At 39.1% G+C, this 21,753-nt stretch overlaps 1 protein-coding gene across 1 annotated transcript; it reads left to right on the forward strand.

The window, feature by feature from the left end:
* The first annotated feature begins 170 nt into the window (after positions 1 to 170).
* On the forward strand, positions 171 to 20,103 carry pibf1 (progesterone immunomodulatory binding factor 1). Its single transcript, XM_005727405.2, has 18 exons — positions 171 to 694; positions 846 to 946; positions 1,668 to 1,866; positions 1,962 to 2,081; positions 3,369 to 3,502; positions 4,114 to 4,222; positions 4,340 to 4,459; positions 4,550 to 4,611; positions 4,856 to 4,981; positions 5,601 to 5,699; positions 9,380 to 9,545; positions 13,135 to 13,285; positions 13,612 to 13,702; positions 14,237 to 14,339; positions 16,669 to 16,799; positions 17,705 to 17,789; positions 19,473 to 19,655; positions 19,925 to 20,103. The coding sequence occupies exons 1-18, from the start codon at positions 428 to 430 to the stop codon at positions 19,976 to 19,978; spliced, it is 2,301 nt and encodes a 766-aa protein (XP_005727462.1). The 5' UTR covers positions 171 to 427; the 3' UTR covers positions 19,979 to 20,103.
* Positions 20,104 to 21,753: the final 1,650 nt, after the last annotated feature.

A 21,753-nucleotide genomic window follows, 5' to 3' on the forward strand; every position in this document is an offset into this window, starting at 1 on the left:
TACATGTTAAAAGTTAGTTTTGGCTGGCCATCTAATTGTTTGTTGAAAACAAATTCTTAAAGGAAGCAGTTGAATTATTTGTCGCTGTCGTTATTATAGCGACCCCCGTGGTAGGAGGGGGTACTGCACGACGATATATAGTTATCACGTACAGAGAACTATATGGCGATTGCACTTCACGCTTATTACTACAGAGGGCGCTGTAGCTGAACCCACATAGAAGTCGAGCCGGTGGCGGCTAGCAGGCAGCTCAGAGCGGGACACTTGAAAACAAAAACAATTCTGTGGCTTCTCTTTTTGAGTCCGGGGTGTCACTGCAATTCAGCATGAAGTTCATGTCCTCTTTGTTTAACGCTGGTTACCAGTGTTTAGCGGTTTAGCCAGAGAGGTACCGAGGAGTCAGAATCAGGATTCAAAACGATACAAAATGCCTCCGAAGAAGCAGCATCTCAAGCCGACTGCAGCCAACGTCTCCAGCTCTTTGGACCTAGAGTCTGAGGACATCAGCTTGGAGACTACCGTGCCCACCACCGAGGATGTCTCCTCGTCCGACGAGCAGCGGAACGGCTCCCAGAAGGTGACCCGCCAGCTGATCGAGAGGAAGGAGCTGCTGCACAACATCCAGCTGCTTAAAATCGAGCTATCTCAGAAGAATCTCATCATAGACAACATGAAGGCCGATCATATGTCAAAGGTAGACTTGGGGTGGGAAATGGAGACAGTGTTTCTGCAGATAACTTTTCCCCTGATTAGGAGAAAAACGACCTGGTACTGCAGCATCATTGTTGCAGTAATAGTTTTGTGATTGAATTAAAGCGTCTATAATAAAATATCTGGTGTTTCAGATTGAGGAGTTGGAGGAGAGGCTGAATGACGCCCTGCATCAGAAACAAGTGTTGGTCCTAAGACTGGATAACCAGCTGAAACTTACTCAGGAGGAGAACAGGTGAGAAAGGACACAACCAGAGCAGGGGTTTCAGGACTAGTTATATTTTCCGAGACATAAAGACTTAAATTGAAGTCTTTATGTGTGCATATAAAGCAGCACTCTTATAGACGTGGCCCCTGCCCCCATATCTCATTGTATTACATCACACAAGGATGTTGTGTCTGCCCTGTGCCCTTTGTAGCATCAGTGTCATGTTTGGGAGCAAGAAATGCATATACAGCTCAGGCTATTGAGCAGTATTTCCAACAAGGCAAGGTTGACATGGTTTTGACACGTACAGTGCGTGAATAATTGATACAGTATGTCCAGTGATTGATAATTGATATATCGGACAATTATATCAGATATATCAGTTATCCGTGCACTGTACGTGTCCAAACCATGTCAACCTTGCCTTTCTAACTTTGTATACAAACTGCTTAATCTGAACCATTTCTAATCCTGTTGGATCTGGGATTGGAGGTCAGGGTCTTATGGCGATGCCAGGCAGGAGGAAAACAGGAATACCACAGAGAAGATTGATAGATGCAGTGAAAGAGGACCTGCGTGTTATGCATGTTAAAGTACACAATTATGTGTGCTTTAACGTGCATAAGCAGAGCTTCTATAGTGCATTGTAATGTAATTTCTAACTAATACAACTACATATACCCTCCGTCCCATCATTTAGCTGCTGAGGTCAAATGTCAACTTTGTTAAAAAAGGCTGTCATCACCAGGAAGCAGCAGGCTCTGCGTAAGCAGGAGATGGAGTCCATCCTGCTCAGGCAGCAGCAGCTGGAGGAGACTAACCGACAGCTGTGTGAGAAGGCTGGAGAACTGAGGAGATCTCTCAGGGATCTGGACCTCTCCCAGGACAGATACCAGGAGCTTCGTGGTCTTCCTGAGGACAAAATATCTATACAGGAATATGTAGCTGTGAGTATGAGGTGGTCTTCTATTGGTCATTAGAAAGGACAACATATAAAGAAATCAAGAAACAAGGTGACGTTTTCTTTGTGCTGTGTCCCTAGATGCGTTTCTATGAGGTAGTGACTCCTCTGCGGGCCCAGCTAGTTGAGCTTAGTCTGAAGGACAGCAGTGTAACAGAAGAGCTGGGTATGCACAGAACCAAGATGAAGACACTGATTGAGGTAAAACACACAAACCCAACCTAGCAGCACTTGTGCAAAGTGTTCACATAATTGTTTACGTAGCATATCAAACACTTGTTCTTTTTTGTCTTTATTTTCTTTTGTTATGTTTAAAGAAACATACTTGAAACACTCAGACTTTGAGTCACTTGTTTAGGAAATGTAAAAACAAAGATCGCAGATGGTCAAGATGTGCTAAAAGCGTCAATCGTAGCGACTTTTCAATGTTAAAAACTGCAGTGTTGAGAATGATATTGGTGTGAGTTAAACAAAAACAGTACAGTCAATACAACTACCAGACACCCCGTAGGCATGCATGACACAATGATGAGAAAATGCTGTGTCATGCTGACAGCAGGGTTATAATATGCCAAAAAAATGTCATGAATTCAGACTCGGGCTGCTGGAGGGATGTTGGCTAAGTAGTTTTCACCCTAAGGAGGTGAATGTGAGAACGCAAATGTCTGACACAGTCGGACCAGACATGCTGGTATTTAACTTGACGGTTCCATAGTAAAAAGTAGGCATGCTGTTGCTTTGTTACAGATAGTAAATAGCACAGGTAATATTCCTGTACTGCATTACTGAGTGGATATCATGTGTGCTTCCACATGTGCACTATCCAAACAGCATGCTTGTATTACCCACACAGTAGTGTGGATGTCTTAAAAGCAGACTATTTCCTTGTGTTCGGAACATCTGAGAATGGGAAAACTGTGGAAAATATCCTGTCCTAATTCTCTTCTTGGCAAGAGATGCTTTAAGATGAAAATGCCACAGGGCATCTAAACATTGCTGTGTGACAGGTGATTTTTTTTTTTTTTTTTTTTTTTTTTTTAAACGTAGACGTCTCGCACCCTGAAGAACACACAAGCCAATACATGCTAGTGTACATATTCCAATTCCTCTAGCTCACTAAAAACAAAGGCCTTTTTATCAGTTGCTCCTACATTGAGTGCCTGGACTGGATTCTTCCTGAAATCCTAATCTTTCAGTTTTTCATTATTATTCCTTCCAGTGTCCAAGGAATACTAGTAGCAGAATTCCTAGTATTTCTTTCGGATGCCTTATTTTCTTGGCAAGGTTTCGGTTTGTGATTTGGAGACGTCTGGCTGTAAAATTGCGCATCACCTCGTGCTGAATGCGGGAATGTGTCTTATCACATCTAATAATAATAATGCTAATGCTAATAATGATGATGATAATGCTAATAATAATAATAGTCGTAGTAGATAAGGTGCTTCTTGTATTATCAGTATTGTCTTTTCTGTGCATGTGTCCTCAAAGAGCTACGAGGAAGAGCGGCGGTTGCGTACAGAGCTGGAGATGAGGAGTCAGAGATTGACCTTAGAACTGGCTGACACCAAACAGCAGATCCAAGATGGCGACTACCGCAGAGAAAACTACCCAAACATCAAACGGTGTGTTTGCTTATGTGACATTTGCTAATCAGAGGTCAGCTTATGAGCTTTCTATATTTCCTACGAAGGCCACAGTACATATTTTAGGCTCTGTCCTTGTCCCAGAAACACAATTTTTAAACAGTACATGGGGAAAAAATGCAGAACTGTATTGTAGATTTAAGAGCAGCCCGCTGCTTTTTCTTCTATAACAGTAATGAAAGAACACATTATAAATTTGACTACTGTGAGTCAGATCCTTTGAAAACAGTGCATTGTAACATTTGATACTGGCGTTGAAGCACTTAATGGATCGTCTGGTGTAACAGCATGTCTGTAATAGATGTGGTGGAAAAGTAGGACGCCAAGAGCCTTTGTGTTTTATTTAAAAAAGGAAAACCAGCCGTCAGTTTTTGTTTGCTATCATTTTAATTACTTTAATATTATGTAATGTTTCAAAGAGCAGCATTTCACTATGATATTATCTAATAAACTGGAAACAACAAGCTCCAAACCCCTTTTCCCCTCAGAAAACAACAAATAGGAGATGATGAATTTAAACTTACCTTTATATTTAAATTTTGAACTTGTAAGTTTAAATTTGTGTCCACTCCTGATGTTGTGTTTTATAGAGAGCGCGACAACTTTGAAGCAGAGCTGAAGGAGTTAAAGAGGAGATATGAGGCCGTAGACTTGTCTCACGCTGCAGTGACCAGAGAAAGGGACACACTCAGCAAAGAGGTGCATTACACAGATGCTTTCCTCGTAATACCCTCTAAATCTTTCTTTAATGGTTCTGTGTTAATAGTTGTTTTTTTTGTTTTTTTTTTAAATGTATTCTTCCTTCGTGTCCTCCAGGTGGCAACATTGCAACAATCAGTGACACTCCTGCAGAAGGACAAGGAGTACCTGCACAGGCAGAATGTGGAACTCAGTGTTCGCTGTGCACATGAAGAAGACCGCCTGGAGAGATTGCAGGTTCAGACAGTTCTTTGGCAAAATGCTTATAGTAACACAAGAAGTCCCCGTGTGGTTTGCTCTCACTTTTGTTTCTGTTTTTTTGACCAGGTACAATTAGAAGACACTAAAAAAGCCAGGGAAGACGCCTATGAAAAATATGTAGCATCCAGGTTCGGCTTTGCTGTTTTTGTTCTTTTATGCTTCTCATAAGAAGCCACTATTCTAGTGCTTTGATATGGAAGAAGTAAGCTGTGCAAGTATTATAATAGTCAATAAAAATTAGATGATGATACGCAGTATCTGCCAGCTGTATTCTGATCTCAGTTCTTATGACCTCACCCACATGAAGAAAGCTTCTGCGTATAATGCTCTGTTCATTTAAAAAAACATTTTTTTATCTTCTTTTCTCTACAGAGACCACTACAAGTCAGAATATGAGAGCAAATTAAGAGAGGAGTTGGAGAACATCAGGCTGAAAACAAGTCAGGAGATAGACAACCTGCAGAGAACCTCCAGGGAGATGTATGAGAGGGAAAACAGGTATCAGCGTCTTTTAGTATAACTGCTGAAAAACTGAATATCAGGGGTGCTGTTTAAACCAAGTAAAGTCAAACATTATTCATTACTCATTAAGAGTCAGTGAGTGGTTTATAATTACAAATTGAAGCATTGCATTAGCGAAGAGACTGGTGACTCAATGATGTTGTGGTTTACAAATTCACCTAAAAAGCAAAAGATCCCCGGGAGGAGGAGAAGAAACAAGACATCAAACATAAATATTTGCATTGTTAAAATATGTAGAGCTACTTGTGGTGAATTAGAGAACAGCAAAAAGTAGAATAATTGTGCACACACTACACTTGGTCTTTTTATTTTTCATCTTATCTAACATAGAGTAAAGCAAATTTCGCAGTAAACTTCACCCTGATCCTTTGTGAGTGTGTAAGTTGTGTGATTATATACTTATTCGTGTCAACTTAATGTTTCTTTTCTTTTCTTTTTTTTTCTTTATATATACATGTTCAAAAAAAGGTTACAATGTAACAGTACCTCAAAAACTAAGAAAATAGCAGCATATCTTCGAATGATTAAAATCATTGCTTTCCACAGGAATGAGAGTGTCTTTCAACTGTGTGTGCGTGTGTGTGTGTTTGATCAGGAACTTGCGCGAGGCCAGAGACGGCGCGGTGCTGGAGAGAGACCGAGCAGTGGCTGCTGAGAGAGACGCCCAGTCCAGATATGACCAACTGCTGGAGCAGTGAGTTTTATCATCTGTCACATGCTTAAAGCGCAACACTGACATGTTTTGTTTTTTCCCCTGTCACTCCATGTCATACACAGAAGTCAGAAGTCTCCCTTTAGGTCATTTTTGTAGCCAAGAAGATAAGTGGAAGTTATTATATTGATTATTAATAAAATTCTCTCAGTCTTAATTTGATTAAAAAAACAAAGAGAGAGAGTACTAAAAAAAGTAAGTGGGAAAATGGGACTGTCTGTGCACCTTGTTAAATGCATGTTACGGGTAACTTCTTTTATTTTTTCTTGTATAAACTAGATTTTTAATGCGGTTCAAAATGGGAGGTTTTAAATAACATGAAAACTGGTAGTTTTAGAATAAATATCAACATTTTTATCTGTGCAAGCAGCGATATAATGAGTACAAATTCTTAGTTACAATTGAAAATACCACACATGAAAGTTGGAAAAAAGTGCTTGGTCACATGATTACATACTTTAGACCAGCGGTCCCCAACCCCCGGGCCTCGGACCGGTACCGGTCCGTGAGTCGTTTGGTACCGGGCCGCGAGAGTTGAGGCTCAGGTGTGAAATGTATAGTTTTCAGGGTTTTTATCTCTTTTCAGCGTTATTTTGTTATCGTTTTTATCGTTTACTCGGTTCCTTGGTCTTTTCACGTGTATTATGAATAAATTTTCTTTTTTTCCAATACCGGTACTAGTTTTATTTTGTTGTATTTATCCGCGACACCTTAAAGGCCGGTCCATGAAAATATTGTCGGGCATAAACCGGTCCGTGGCGCAAAAAATGGTTGGGGACCTCTGCTTTAGACTACTAAAATCTGTTTTTGTTTCCAGCTGCATGAGAAAGACTCGTTAATGTGACAGGTAGCGTCGTGGTTTTGTTAACACCTTCCACCTGAGGGTAACTGAGGGCATCTGGAACGACTCTTTGTTGTCGTTGTTAACCATGAAATATTTGGAACCCATTTGCATAATTCATTGTATTCTGTGTTTGTGTGTAGAAGACCAGCCAAAGAAGCCAAACTAGTTTGATTAATAAAGCCAGCTTGATTGCTGTGCTTTTTATAAAGATTAAGTTCTCACCGTGTTTCTTCTGTTTCTTTTAAAGCTGTGAGCTTGTACTTGCTTTGACGCTGACATGCGAGCCAGTGACCGCCTGTCATTAGCAAATGTTGTGGGCGCGGCAGGACTTTGGTGGCTGTGGTTTACCATCTCTTACTAAAGATCACATGAAGGCTTTGCTGTAGCAGAGAGATCAAAAGGTTGCTCGGAAGTCAGTTTACTTTATAAAAAGAGGTCCTAAGCAGCCAGTGTCTTGGCCTGTATAAGCTGAAACAGGACAGGTAAAAAGCAAAATGAGGCACCGATTATTTGATGGCACTGACGATATTTGCTGAGGAAATAAGATGAGATTTTGAAATTGCTATTAAGAGAAAGTGAGTTTAGTAATCAAGTTTTGTTGCCTTTTAATGCTTAAACTATGTGGGGGTTTTTTCAGATTTTGTAGGGTTTTTTTTTAAAAAAATGAAGTTGTTTTTCTAGTATATTTTTTCCTTTTCCACCCTCCTTCTGAGTGATTAGTGTCTGACCAGCTAGTCTCTATCTCTGCTCCAGGCCACAGAGGCCATCTCAGTATAGCCTGGAAAGGTGCCTCTGGGCCACAGCCTTGTAAGAAGTTTTAAAAATTGCATGAAAATTGCTATAGAAATATTGTGAGCCCTGATGAACACGCCAGCACATAAATACTTAAGGTGTAAGATTTCTTTTTTATTGGAGGTAGCATTTCAGTCGTCCTGGTGTGTTGTGCCTTATTTCTGCTGTGTACATACTTGTGTCATTAGTCACATGGTATGTGTCTTTGCACCTGATTTCTCAAGACTCCCTTATGAAACCACATTTTAAAACTAACAATTATTTACGTGGAGAAATTTCTTTCTGCACCATCAAGAATTCTCATTTCTCATGTCATAAATCTTTATTTTTTTCACTTTAAGTGTCTCTGCAACACACAAACAGAGCCACTTACACAGCAGCAGCAGCAGCAGCAGCAGCAGCAGCAGCAGTAGTAGTAGTGTCCCAGTTCTGGGTTACTACTACATGCCATGCATTTCTCTACATCCAAACCACCAGCTGTTAGTCTTTCCATACACACACACATGCACAAAGTCACTTCACTCTCCCTTGGACTCTCTCTACAGCGATCACATTCCCTCTCTACATCACATCGCAAGCCAGCAATGACAGATGCTAGCCTCAAGCCCTTAACCCCTAACCCCACGCATGCCCCTATTTCTGGGGCAAAGAATGAGGGTGAGAAGCCTGAAATGGCGTCAGTTAATTTAAGCCTAAAGGGCCAGCTTGAACCTTAGCGATCCGATTGTCCAAAACAAAGGCAAAGTGTTGAGCACAGTTTTCCGTTTTCACCTTCCTGACAGACTTTGCTGCAGCAATGCTGCCTTGGGTAGCTTGAGTGTCACGTACTCTTATTTGCCACTGTCATAAATTTGCCATTTAAAAGCACAAGAATAAACGCAGCTAATGAGCCTTCCGGAAGGGTAACATTGTTTTCCGAAGAAATTTTTACTTCTTTGCTTCCATATTGCGGCCACGATGAATAAAAGAAGGCATAAAATGTCCACCATGTGTACACGTCTATCACTGTGAGCACATAGCTCAGGCCTGCGCACTATGGATGATGAAATCTTATCAGGTCAGCTGTAATCGAGAGTTATTAATATTATCCAACCAACCTCCACGACTTGATGGGGTCTGTGTGTGCATGCTCGAACACTGCCTAGGGAGGAGAAGTGAGCTTGAAACTGTTGTCTGCTCGTGTTGTACTTTAAAGGCTGCAGAAAAATCGTTGCCCTTTTTTAATTAGTCACGAAAAAATTGAGTTTATAATTTCTCTCGAGCGGGAAGTGATATCTTCAAGTTATTTTTCTTACACATCTAACAGTCTTACACATGCTGCTCGATTCATCAGGATCCATTTGCTGTTTCAGCCTGATGAATGACTGGAAAGATTAAAATAACCAACCAGTTTGTTATGTCTTTGCATTTACATGCATAGAAAATTGGATCAAAATCAAAATAAAAGCACCTCTGTCTTTATATTCTATATCCGACATTAACTGCAGGGCACTTTCGGTCCCTTTATTCTTGTCTAATTGGTTAGGTTATATGGAAAAACCTTTTACTGGTGCCAACTTAATCACTGTAGATGGAACAAAATCAAAAACTGCTGCAAGCACAACTGAAGAAATGGTGCACTGTAACAAGCAAACTTCCTGCTAAATGACTTTGTGTAGCGGTGGAGGCGCAAATTGAACTTAATTTCACAATAGTGTACAATGGGGAATTAAAGTATACCAACTGACAGCTTCTTTGCCAGTTTCCAAAGGAGCATGCTTTTAAGACATTTACCGCAAATGTAATTGAGTCCCTGTTACGGAAGAAGTTGCAGCATTTGTTTAAAACCACCGGGCATGCCTGAGCTCAACCACCAGCCTACAGCTGAGTTTACCTTTTGTGTGAGAAGCACACTGTGCTCCTTTATTATCTAGTCCACATAGTCTCTTTGTACCAAAACATGTTGTGGCATTTAAAAAAAAATACAAAAATTATCTTTAATATCTAGTGAGGTGTGTGACTTTATCTCCATCTTTTCTTACTCTAGGTTCCGTCAGCTGCAGCTGGGTACAGACAGCCGGGTGGCAGAACTATCCAACCAGGCCAAGCTGCACTCTTTTGAAGCTGAGCGCGCTAATATGGTCAAGGATGAGACGGCTAAAGCCCTAGCTCAGTGTCAGCTGGAGTGTGAGAAACAGCAGAAGAAACTAGAGGTACTCAGACATAAAATGATGGGATACCCGATTACTAGTGTGTTTGTTTTACTTTCTGCTTGAGTTAATGTTACAGGTTGTTTATTCGTATTAGTAATTGGATTTCTCCTAGAATTTTTAAAAGCAGGTTCAGTGCATCCTGCTGAGGTCTGTGGAGCATTCATTACAGAAAGTAGCACGCAACTTAAAAATTCTCTCAGTCTTCTTATTTAATTCAACATTACCTCAGTCTGATTGTCACCTTGAACACTTCTTTGATAACAAAGTTGGTGCTTCTAGTCGACTCCTAATTATCAGTCAGTCAAAAATGATCTGTTTGGCACAGACGGGAGAAACGTTGCCCACAAACATACGATGTTGTTATTACAACCGAATATGCACAACTGAAGCCTAAAATCAAGTCCGTCCATAGTACTTAAAAATTAACACGGCTATCCGTCTTCATAAATCGCTCCAGTGGCTTCATTTTTATTTGTGTCCAATGAATCAAGCGTACTTATGAAAGAAGTACACTAAGTGCAATTAGTCCTTGATGTCTGGATGCACCTCTCATCACATCACGTGTTCATAAAAGGAGAAAAATGCTTAATTTTTTTATTTATTTATTTATTTTATTTTTTAAATTAACGCTGTGATTGCAAGGCTTGCTTTTTGTCTCCGTCTGATCTTTCTTTTCTCCTGATCTATTTTTCGAGTAAATGTTGAAAAGGAAAAATGGTAAAAGGAAACAATTTCTAACAAGTTAATCCAAAAACAAAGTTTATGTAATCATGTATGTAATGGGAACAAAAATATACCCTACGTCTCAAGATATTACTCCATTATCCATCATTTGATTACGATGGTGGAACATTCATTCTGATTAAAAGTCTGTGTAATGCTTTGTAGTTCACCGTTGATTAAATCAAATGGGAAAAATCTGTTTAAAATTTTCATTATCCCTTTAAGGTATTTATCAGTGCTGTAATTACGCCATCTTCTCTTTTTAGTTATTTACTATCTAGCCATTATCTTATTTATCTTGTCATTATCTTATAAGCTGTATTTGAGCATGTGTTTCATTATGCATCTGCACATGAACCGAGGCATAGTGGAGAGACACACTCAGAGGGGTATGTAAGTGAAGGAACTCTATGTTTAATCTGAACGATAACAATATTGACCTGTGGCTTCAGTACATAAATAATGTTTAGGTACTTCACCACAACTTCCCAGTATAGTGTACTGTGATTAAAAAGACAAGCGTCAAATAGTTCCTAGCTTCCTCTTTTTGCATTGGACATTGCATCTTTGTTACACTTACATGTTTCAGATCCTCAAATAAATTTTCTTTTAAACAAAGATAACCCAAGTAAATACAAAATGTAGTTTTTAAATTGTGATTTCATTTAGTCGGGGGGGAAAAGAGTTAAACCCACCTGGCCCTGTCTGAAAAAATTATTGTCCTGCCTTTTTAAGTTGTTAATTAACTGTGAGAAAATTAACCACATTTATTTTGGAAAGCTAAGTTTAATTTCACTAACCACACCCAGGCCTGATTCCTGCCAAACCTCTTGAATCAAGAAATCACATGCCACCATCTAAAAAAGCTCAAGAAGAGATGAGAAACAATGTCATTGTCACTCAGTATGGAAAAGATTAAAAAGCAATTTCCAAGGCAAGGCTTTGGAACTTCAGTGAACCATCGTGAGATCTATTAATTACAAACAGAGAACCTTCCCAGGAGTGGCCGTCCTACCAAATACTCTAAGAGTGCATCAATGACTCATCCAGGAGGACACAAAAGAACTGCAGACCTCATGTGTTTCAGTTAGGGTCAGCGTTTGTGATTCAACAGTAAGAAAGAGACTGGGAAAAATGGCCATGGGAGACTTCCGAGGAGAAAACTACTGTCGACCAAAAAGAACACAAAGGCTCATTTCATATTTGCCTAAAAACATCTTGATGATCTGTTGATGAAGACTTTTAGGAAAATTCTATGGACTTATGAGGGAAAACTTTCTGGAAGATTTGTGTCTCATAACACAAGAAACACAGCATTTCATAAAAGGAACATACAAACCGTCAAAAGTGTTGCGGTGGTGGTGTAGTGTGATGGCCAACTGGTGGAACCGTGAAGCTCTCTACCACCTCTGAATGGCTACAAAACAAAGCAAAATGAAGGTTTTTGGAGTGACCTAGTCAAAAGCCCACATTTAAATCCAATTAAGATGCCTTGGAATGACCTTAAGCAGGCCATTCATGCATGAAAACCCACCTGTTTGGCTGAATTAAAATTTCTGAAAGTGCGGGCCAAAATTCCTGCACAGCAATGTGTAAGACTATTTCCAAGTTACTGCAATTCTTGCTTCCAAGGAAGGCACAGCCAGTTATTAGGTTAGGTTTAGATAGCAGTTTTTCTGTAACAAATGACATTGTCATTTAAAACCTGGCTGTCTTTTTCAAATACTAAAATTTGCTTCATAGTCTGAAACATGTAAGTGTGTCAAATATATAAATGTACTTGTTCCCTACAAGCCTGTTGTTACGATGAATTTCTGCCTGCAACCATATATGAAACCTACAAGTAAAATATAGGCTCGATTGTGCAGCAAACTGTGGTAGTATGAGCATCAAACTGAGTTTGGTAAAACAGCAAAGGCAAGAAGCAAAATAAGCAAAAGCAAAAAAGCACTCATCCAATCCAGGAAATTCTTGCCCCTCAGCTGTAAAAGTTTGATGGGGTATTGTCGTAACCTTGCTGGCTGGGCGGGCGGTTTAGACACTCAAGTTAACTTAGAAACGAGGTGACTTCTCATCTCAATGAACTTCAACTCAGGGTCAAGATCAGAGGTCAACCTTTTGGAAAATCGCCTCAAATTTATACGATAGATGTCTTTACTAGCAGGCTGAGGCACAGCATTTTACATTTTCTTTCAGTCTCTATAAACTTGGCAGTATCAAAAGATTTCAAAGCCTTGTGTGTGTCCAGGGTTACCTTAACATTTATTAACCATTTTATCTTTGTATAGCGAAAGGTTTTTTGCTACTATGTTAGTTTGGGGTGGTGGGGAAAAATCAATCAATCAATAAAAAGTATTGGGATATTTTGCATGGTGATTTTTGTAGCTATACAGAGAGACCAAATATCAATATTATATTAAATTATTTTAAATACTCTGGGAATTCTAGAAGCAAGAGGGCTCATATCATGAGTTTTAATGCAGAGATTAGAATTTATATTAAATCGCCTCCATCAACAAACCATCCCACACTGGGATAGCTTGACATGGCAATGTTGCCATCAGTGCGAATGACTCTCTGTCAGTAAGCACCACTCATGGGGACTCGAGTCAACTCTTGTGGCAGTTGCACAGGTCATACGCGGCAGGTTTATGACAGGATTTACTGATAGCGTTGGCATGTTTGACAACCTCATTTTACAGCAAAACATAACTGAAGTGAGATAACTTTTATCATTTTGGAAAAAGCTGATCTTGATAAACTATAACTCTGCGGACATAATTTGGAAACAAAGGTGTTAAAGTGCAACTAAGAACAATAGTTTTGAACATTATTGTCTGTCTCTGTCTCTCCTCCTGCTGCTAAGCTCCTCACTCAGGAGTTTTACAGGCTACAAACTTCCTCAGAGAGGCGGGTAGCAGAGCTGCAGACTCAGAACGCTGAGCAGGCGTCTCGCCTGGAAACGTATGAAAAGCTCGAGCAAGAGCTGGACCAGGTCACCATGCAAGCCGCCGAAAGTAAGAGTATTGCATTATCTCTGTGGAAACAGCCACTTTAAACACATATCTGTGAAATCAGACAGACAAAAACAAACAAGTGCACTCAACTGGAACCTAACATTGGAAAAATGTGTGTAATACAAATTACATAATAATCTTATTTGGGTAAGATGGGAGATTGACATAGAAAGATGGCAACAAAATCTTAATACAGTTTTATCTTTTGATCTTTTTAAATGCCTGAACTTAGCAGGAAAAGAAAACAAACCACATGTTTGTACCTGTTTATCTTAATAGCCCCGCAGACATACTCTAATTCCAGTTGTACCATTATCTCTTGCCAGTTGAGAATGAAGAAGAGGCAGAGAGGGTTTTGTTCTCATATGGCTATGGGGCAAATGTTCCTACAACGGCCAAAAGAAGACTAAAACAGAGGTATAGTACATGAAGCACTTCACTGCATTTCAAGCAAAGTATGCAACACAAATGTTGATCTTTTAAGGTTTTGCATCCTGCATAAGATTTGCAAAACATATTTTGAGTGTTTAAAGAAATGCATCATTTATATTGTCATGTATTCTTTTCCTTTGTATTTGATTTTGAATTTTGCCCTTTATGTTGCAATACTGGTAAACAATTTGCTGTTTATGCTTTAAATGTGACACATATCGTGCATCTTTGTGGCTTTCTTCTTTGGCGGTCACCCACACGGTGTCTTTTGCCTTGTGAACTAAACAGTTGTTTAACAGTAATTCCTTAAAAATACCAAACTAGAACATCTGGGCATGTTTCCACTTAGTCTTTTATTTGATTTTTATCTCCAGCATGTGCAGCCAAAAGGCTAAATTAATCTCATTGCCTAGCAGCAGACTCTAGAAGATGCATTGTGTAAATACACACTAGTGTAATCTTGTTGATTTTTGTCTTGTTGATTGAAATTCCCATAACTTTTATGTGGCTGTTGTGCAGCGTTCACTTGGCCCGCAGGGTGCTGCAGCTCGAGAGGCAGAATACATCACTGAGGAGAGAGTTGGAAAGTCACAAGTCGCAGACGGGGCAGATATCCGAAGAGGTAAACACCTGAAACAATATCAAATTCCCTGGAGAACATCATTAATATGAGAGTGGTACTTGTTAATTTCTAAGGAAAACAAACTTGAAAGCATTTCAAGTCAGTACCTGCAAACACTTGTTTTCCCGCCGTGACAAAACTCCTACAGCGACTCTGCTTAAATTTATTCCACTTTTTCTGTCAAAGTCACAATGATTTACGTATTCCCTCTTGTAACAAAAGAAAGTCATTACAAAGCCCAACCTTGATGGCTCCTCTCTCATCTCTATTTACCTCCTCACATTGTCACGACTGTGGTATAATCACTTCTCTTTGAAAGGCTGCCATTGGAGCCGTGACATTAGGTCACATCTTGAAGAATGGAAAAAATGATTTTGGCAGAGTGTGCGTGTGTGCTGTACTAAGCCAAAGTTTTAGGTACTTCACAAGGGTAAGCATGACAGTGACCACAAATATATCCATAACGGTGAATCCTGATCTCAACGGCGCTGAATTTGCGTAAAGAGAAAGAAGCACCTGCCACAGGTTAAGTCCTCAGAAGTGGCATGGCGAGTTTTCCTGGAAGACGTGCCAGGTGTCTTTAAAAATTATGCGCAAGTGAGCTTAGGAGGATTTTTATTTTTATTTTCTTCTTAACTACTGCGTAGTTGTGTAAGACTTTATTTGTGGTATTATTTCTTTCATATCATCCTCAGGGCCAAACTTTTGCACAGTAGTGAGTATCATCCAACCCACTTAGGGACACATTGTGATGGTCCCCTGCTTTTTTTCTGAATCTTCTGTCAACATTTAACAATGAAACTGTCAGATTCCACGTTTGAAGTCAAATGACGAAAATGGCAGGTTGTTTAAAAACAAATAGCATGCATTGCAGACTTTGTATGAGAAGAATGTGAAGTTAGTCATAATACCTGTCAAACGTTGTTGATACAGTGGGAAGTATTGCCAAAAACCATGACAGCCATTGAGCTTTTGTTGCGTTTGGCAGTATGTTGCGTTTGTGTATGAGTGTGCAACACTGAAGCTTAAAGTTTGGGTGTGTGAATTCTCTCTGTATACAAATGTGTATGTAAAGTCACGTGTCTGCCACTCGTGCACTAATGGGAAATTTTATCCAGGAAGACTTGGAATTATAAGCCTGATAGCTCTGTCAGCCAAATGTGCTTGTGTTTTCCTTTCTTTTCTTCTTCTTTCTCCTCACTCATTATTATAAACTCAATGAGAGGAGAGGTTGTGCAAGCCAGAATGGGCAGGATTTAAATAAGCCAACCATTCAACTGTCAGCTGTGATCAACTGGCATTCATCTGGAATAACTCATGATTCACTGAGTATACAAGAAAAGAAGAAGAAAAAATTATACTTCCTTTTCACTAGAAAGGCTCAGGGTGTTAACTGCTAAACCACCCACACGAATGCCCTGACTAACTAACGATTGTCCTTAGCCTCCACCCAGTTCTACTCACTATCGGCCAGTTGTAAAAGCCGTTTAATGTTTAACACCCATACTTTATCTAGTGTTCAGCAGATTTTAAGAACAATACCAACTGATGGATATGTTTTGTTTTGTTTTTTTCATAAAAAGCTTGAAGTTTAGATATGCCTTCATAAAAACTCACTTTTATGCAAGTTTCTCCTGATGAGATCAGAGATGCCATGACTGTAGATCTTGCATCATTCAGAAATATTTGCCAATATTTTAGTTGATATAATTTTATAATATGAACTAAAACCAGTTTCTAAAGAGAATTACTTAACTGGTGTGACATTAGTTGATCAATTACTGTGCACTGTACTGAGCCACCGCTGATTTCTTTACATTTTGCTTCTAAGCTGTCAGACGTTCTTGTAATATATTTTGGGTTTTTTTTATAAATTGATTTTCACTACTAGTTTTCTAAAGGTCTTTTAAAGGTTTTTTTTCTCATTTTTGTGGAAATTGGCTGCTTTTTCACTCTTTTTCCATCAAGTTATCGTACCTGACCATTTCCAGGGGAATGTTTTTGTTTAAGCCACTTAACACTGACCTATGAATCATTCAAGCATAATAAAGGCACCTAACTTAAGGAATGAGGTAGTGTTGTGTCTACACATAGCAGACAACTTTGCAAAGAACCTGTTTTAAATTGCATCTTTGAGCACTTTGTTACTAGCCGTGTGTTGTGAAAAACACATTTTTTTCTAATTTCGTTAGTTGAATCTTTGAAAAATGCCGGAGATAACAGTTTGACAGACCCATGAAAAATTTACACAAGTCAAACGAAACATTACATACGTGAAGTAATTGCTGTCTAACTGCTCAGGTTAACACATACTTTGTTTTTTCCACAGTTGTTGGCCGCCAACCAGCTGTTACAGCAGACGCAGCAACCTTATAGTTACTTGATTGAGACGGTGAGACAAAGGGATGCACAGATCAGCATACTGAAGGAGCGTGTCACCTCACTTGAGGGCAATGTCAGGTACAAATGCTGCATACTACATTTAAAAAAAAAAAAAAAACATTCATTCACGACCTTTTCATCTGAAGGTTGTTCAGCCTTCTCTCCTTCTTGGAAAGCGTCCTTTGCTAATTTGTTTGGTTAAACTTTGTATCTTGTAAATCACTTGATACAATAGGGAGCCCATACCTCCCCACCCTTTGGTTTATCTCTTCCTTATCATTATCTCCCAGTCTCATCTTTTGTCCCTTTCACACCTAGCCCATTATGTCTGTGCAAACCTGCATGCGTGCATGTAAGTCCCCACATGAGTGCATTTACAGGTTCTTGGCAATGACCTAAATTGCTGTTGTGCCCTCTCTATTTTAGCCTGTCAAAAATGCAAATTGACAGACTGCAGGTTTTCTCTTGCTGTGTGCTACCACGGAGCGCTCACCAGGTGCAGGAACAAGAAGGGTTAAAAAAAAGAAAAAGGTTAAGAAAAATGCTGTCAGACTTTCCCTGTCGGAAACATTTAAGTTTTCTCTGTGGGTCTGCAAGGTTAACCTGTTTGGCTGCAGATGCACAGCTCAGGAGAATTTTACGTGATGCACTGAAGTCCTGTTGCTTTTATCTATATGAACGTTTTTGTTTATTTTTGCATACACAAATGAATGAACATTCAAATTACGATGCATACCACACCTTCACATCTGATCCTGTGTGCCCCATCTCCTGACCTGACGCTAAAGAGCAATAAGAAAAACTAAAACCCACTAAATCTGCTTCATGAAGGACATTAATATTACCGTTTTTGCAGTCTTTAAATATTTTTGTTCAAGACATAATAATATTTTACTACATATACTTACTGAATAAATATTAAGTGTACTTTTTGTATTAACTAGAGATCTGATCTCTCTGTCTGTGTTTGAATATGACCTCAGTTCTCTGAGGAAAGAGCGGACCGCTCTGGAACAGGTGAGAAACAACATGGCCGCTGATCTGGAGCGACTTCTCAACCATCAAGAGGTACACAAAGGGACAGTGTTGGTTACTGGTTGTGTTTTGTTTAGTGTTTATGTGATTGTTGGCAATCAATTTGCTGAATGCTTTCTGATGATATCAAGATATAAAATATTCGTAAACTGAGTGGGTGGTACATTTATTCGAAAAGCTACATTGCTATTTATATTATCAGTGGTTGTATGGAGTTTTTGTTGGAGCTTTTTTTTTTTTTCAAACCCCACACAAATAGACTCCAGGGGGCTTAATTATAAGCTGCAGTGATATTTCAATAGCACATCACTGTAAACATAAAAAAGCCAGAGTATTCTCTGAAAGTAAGGTCACAAAATGAAAAGTGAGAAACCTGGAAGAAAGAAAGAAAGAAAGACTGGTTGGTTGGTTTCTTAGTTTCAAAGTGTTGGATCAACTTCATCACACAACTGACGTAAACAGTAAAACCCTCAAACAGCAGTCACCTCTTCTAGCTCAGCATGTTGTTTTCTTCTGAAGTGCAGACAGAAATGTGGCAATTCTGAGCTCAAATCACAAGAGTTTACTTGTAGCTAAACCAGATTGTAAAGCAAGCTGCAGGGATGAGACACAATTTCTTTTTTTCTTTCTCCTACAAGTTCATGACTTAAACCTCAGAGTTTTTTATTTTGTTTTTTTTGGCAATGTATGAGTTTAAAAACTAAAGAGATTACATTTATTTTTTGTTATAGTACTTCCCAGTTTGCATGAATTTAATGACTAATGATTGCAGATCTAGTTTTCGGTGATGAGGTTTTGCAGCTGTTACCTGCGACATCCACTGTATTGTCTGAGTGTATCTTGCTCCAGGTGGGTACCGTACCTGTTAATCCATGCTTCAGTGGAACAACACGTATAAAGATTTAATATCTCTCTTTAATTATGGCCCCAACAGTCTTTGGTAAATATTTAGGAATTTTCCTTTATAATATCCTAGAGCTCAAGTCTTCTTTAAATAAATAAATAAATGAACACAAACCTAATTATAATTTAATCAGATAATTCACACAATTTCTTTTTTTCTTAAAAACAAAACGTTTGGTATTTTTGTCTGAAATTTAACGGTATTAATCAATTATAAGTAATAGCTGCTGATTAATTTAATGTTGATCTTTACACCGGAGTGCTTACGTCTTAATGATCGTAAGCACGCGTGCGCGTACACGCAGGAGTATGTTCCCAAGCAGGCCGTTTGCTGTATGAAGTATGTGCCCTGTCATAGACAGCTGTTCCTCAGCTTGGCTATTTGGGATGCCACTAGCGTGTGTGTGTGCTCTAGTGTGTGCGTGTGTGCTCGTGCGTGTGTGCGAGATGCCAGGGCTCATGTCCTCAGAGGTGATAAATAGAACCGTGAAATGGCCGAGAGTCCCCCTCTCTGCCCTGCTGCTGTTGCCGCTGCTGCCATCCCTGCAGACCCTTAGTGCAAGTCGTCCCATCGCTGGACTGTGTTTGGTTTCTTCGACCTGAATTCTTGAAAACAAATGTTTCACAAAACATTAATAAAGATAAAAGAGAAGAATTACATTTTTTTTTTTTTTTTGTTAAATCAAACTATTATATAGTTGAAATCTGTGGCCTTTTGGACTCTACACTCCCAGTAATTTCTCATGCACTCCTTCATTTATTGTTTTACTCTTGTTTCCTCTTTTTTCTTTTATGAACTGTGCGGTTTTCCAGGAGTTAGCCATGATGAAGCAGGTCCTGATCAGCATGCGGTCCAGACAGGCAGACGCTCTAAACCTGTTGGAAACAGATAAAACTGGTATCAGGACTTCTGGATTGGGGAAAAAACAGCAGTCCAAATGTATCAACAGGACAGCAGAAGAAGAATCACCAAACAAACCCAAACCCACTGTGTTTGTAAGTGACTGTTGTAGCACCACCCTTTTTATGAGTCACACCATGTGAACGTGCTTAGACACATGTTAGGACAAAGCAATAGAAATGAAAGGATGAACAGTTTTTAAAAAAAATCATTTAGTGAAATAGAAGTTTTTCAGTGAAGTTTGCTAACTGAGCATATGTTCTAGTATGTAGCCATGAGTCATGAGAAAGTCAAATAGATGAGAGTATATTAACAAATCTCTTTCACTTTTCATATTATTTCTTTCTCTTATTTTCATTTACAGACAAATAAAGAAGTTCCCGATTGGTACCAAAAGCAGAAGCGGAAATCCAAGTGACCGTTTGTGTCATGACTGGAGCTCAGGACTTTTGTTTTTAACTTTTAGGTTTTGTCTAGACCTTTGTAAGTTACAGTTCATTTCATTGCTTGATTGCTTTTCAAATACAAAGGCACAAACAGTTTGAACTGTCTAAGCGTTTTGTTTTTCTCATCCTTTGTTAAATATTGTTCATGGGATAAATTATCTGTGTGCTGGTCCAGAGATATTACCTTCCACAGGGTACACATTCCAAGCTAACTGAAGGCCCAAAAATTCCTCTTTTTTGGCAGTGGCCTGTTTTATTAGGTCTGTCTATCATTATTTTCTCATCTTTTCCAAGTTTGCAGATACTGCTCACTACAAACAACACTGCAGGAACCTTAGCCTTTGATTTGCACAAGCTGAGGTTCCTTAAATAGAGACATAGTAGGCATACCTTTATTATTTCTGACCATGTTCTTATCGGTGTCATATTAAATTTGGGCAGGCGGCTAATGCGAAACTGGTTTGTCCCTTTTCAGGAGTTTTGTTATCCTACATGTGATGTTAAAACTCGCATAAGAAGTAGTAGTAGATCTGTGGAAAAGGTTTCATAAACCTCAAGAGTAGAAAGGCTACAATACACTCAACTAAGAAAATATCAGAAAATCAGCTTTGGAAGAGAAAATGTCAGCCAGATGAACTTGAGCTTAACCTTGATGGGTGTGAGGTAGGGTGAGGAAAGAATGAAAGGAGAAGGTTTGGACTGGATGTTAACCCGGCGAATACATTATCCTCAAAACACAGTGGAGACGAGTGATGGCATGGGTAGGCATAGCTTCTCCATTCACTAAGGTAGTGATCATTGATAATGCAACAGAAACAGCTGGATTAATCGTGAAGTGTATGGTTTTTGCTCATATTCAGCTAAATGCAGCTGTTGATTGGAAGCTGCTACACAGCACAGATGTTGAGGGAGCCAAAGCATGTTACACAAGGCCCAGGTGATTCTGAATAAAGTGTAAAGAAATGGGATATTCAGTAGTGGCCGTGTAAATCTTCTAAGCTCACCCTGATTGAGCATCAAGTTTTGAAGGCGAAAGGCAGAAAGACTCAAGAGCAAACCATAATTGATGGCAGCTGCAGTGAAGCATTTGCTTTACTGCATTTGGTTAAATCTATGGATTTCAGACTGTCATTGTTTTGGCAAAGGTTTCTTAACAAAGTACTACAACTGAACATTATACTCTATAATTATTCCTCTAATTTGTCCAATTACACTTGGGTAGATAAAGATGGCTCATATATTTTTTGCGTTCAGCCCTCTGGATTACAGATGAGCATGGGCTTCACCTGATTCTTGATTGTTTAACTTCAAATCTACTGAGGTGGAAGCAAAAGGCAAAAATATAAACGTTGTGTTCAATTCAATTTTATTTATATAGCGCCAAATCGCAACAACAGTCGCATCAAGGCGCTTTATATTGTAATCTATTATTGTTATTGTAATTGTTTGGTAATTTACTAATTTGATGGGTTATAGAAGTCAAATAAACCCACAATATTTTAATAATAGTTTGATGACAACACAAATATTTCCTGTAACAGATGGTCTCATTTTACTCAAGTACAGTTTTAAAATACTTTCAAGTATTTCCATCGAATTCCACTTTATTCTGCTGCTCAGTCCAATAGTTTCCTTGATTCCTTACTAGACTAACCATTAATGCAACATCGAAACAGTTTATAGATTATAGACACAGCATTACACAAGAGTCCACACCTGTAACCACACCTGTACCTGCTGTAACTAT

This window comes from Pundamilia nyererei, unplaced genomic scaffold (assembly GCF_000239375.1).
Source record: "Pundamilia nyererei isolate P.nyererei 1_Seehausen unplaced genomic scaffold, PunNye1.0 scaffold00024, whole genome shotgun sequence".
NCBI classification, from domain to species: Eukaryota; Metazoa; Chordata; class Actinopteri; order Cichliformes; family Cichlidae; genus Pundamilia; species Pundamilia nyererei.

Excerpts from the sequence above, each read along its gene's own strand:
- pibf1 (XM_005727405.2), top strand. The coding sequence starts at position 428 with ATGCCTCCGAAGAAGCAGCATCTCAAGCCGACTGCAGCCAACGTCTCC. Across the intron at positions 2,082-3,368 it reads AGATGAAGACACTGATTGAG|AGCTACGAGGAAGAGCGGCG; the intron begins GTAAAACACACA and ends GTGTCCTCAAAG. Across the intron at positions 13,703-14,236 it reads AAAAGAAGACTAAAACAGAG|CGTTCACTTGGCCCGCAGGG; the intron begins GTATAGTACATG and ends GCTGTTGTGCAG.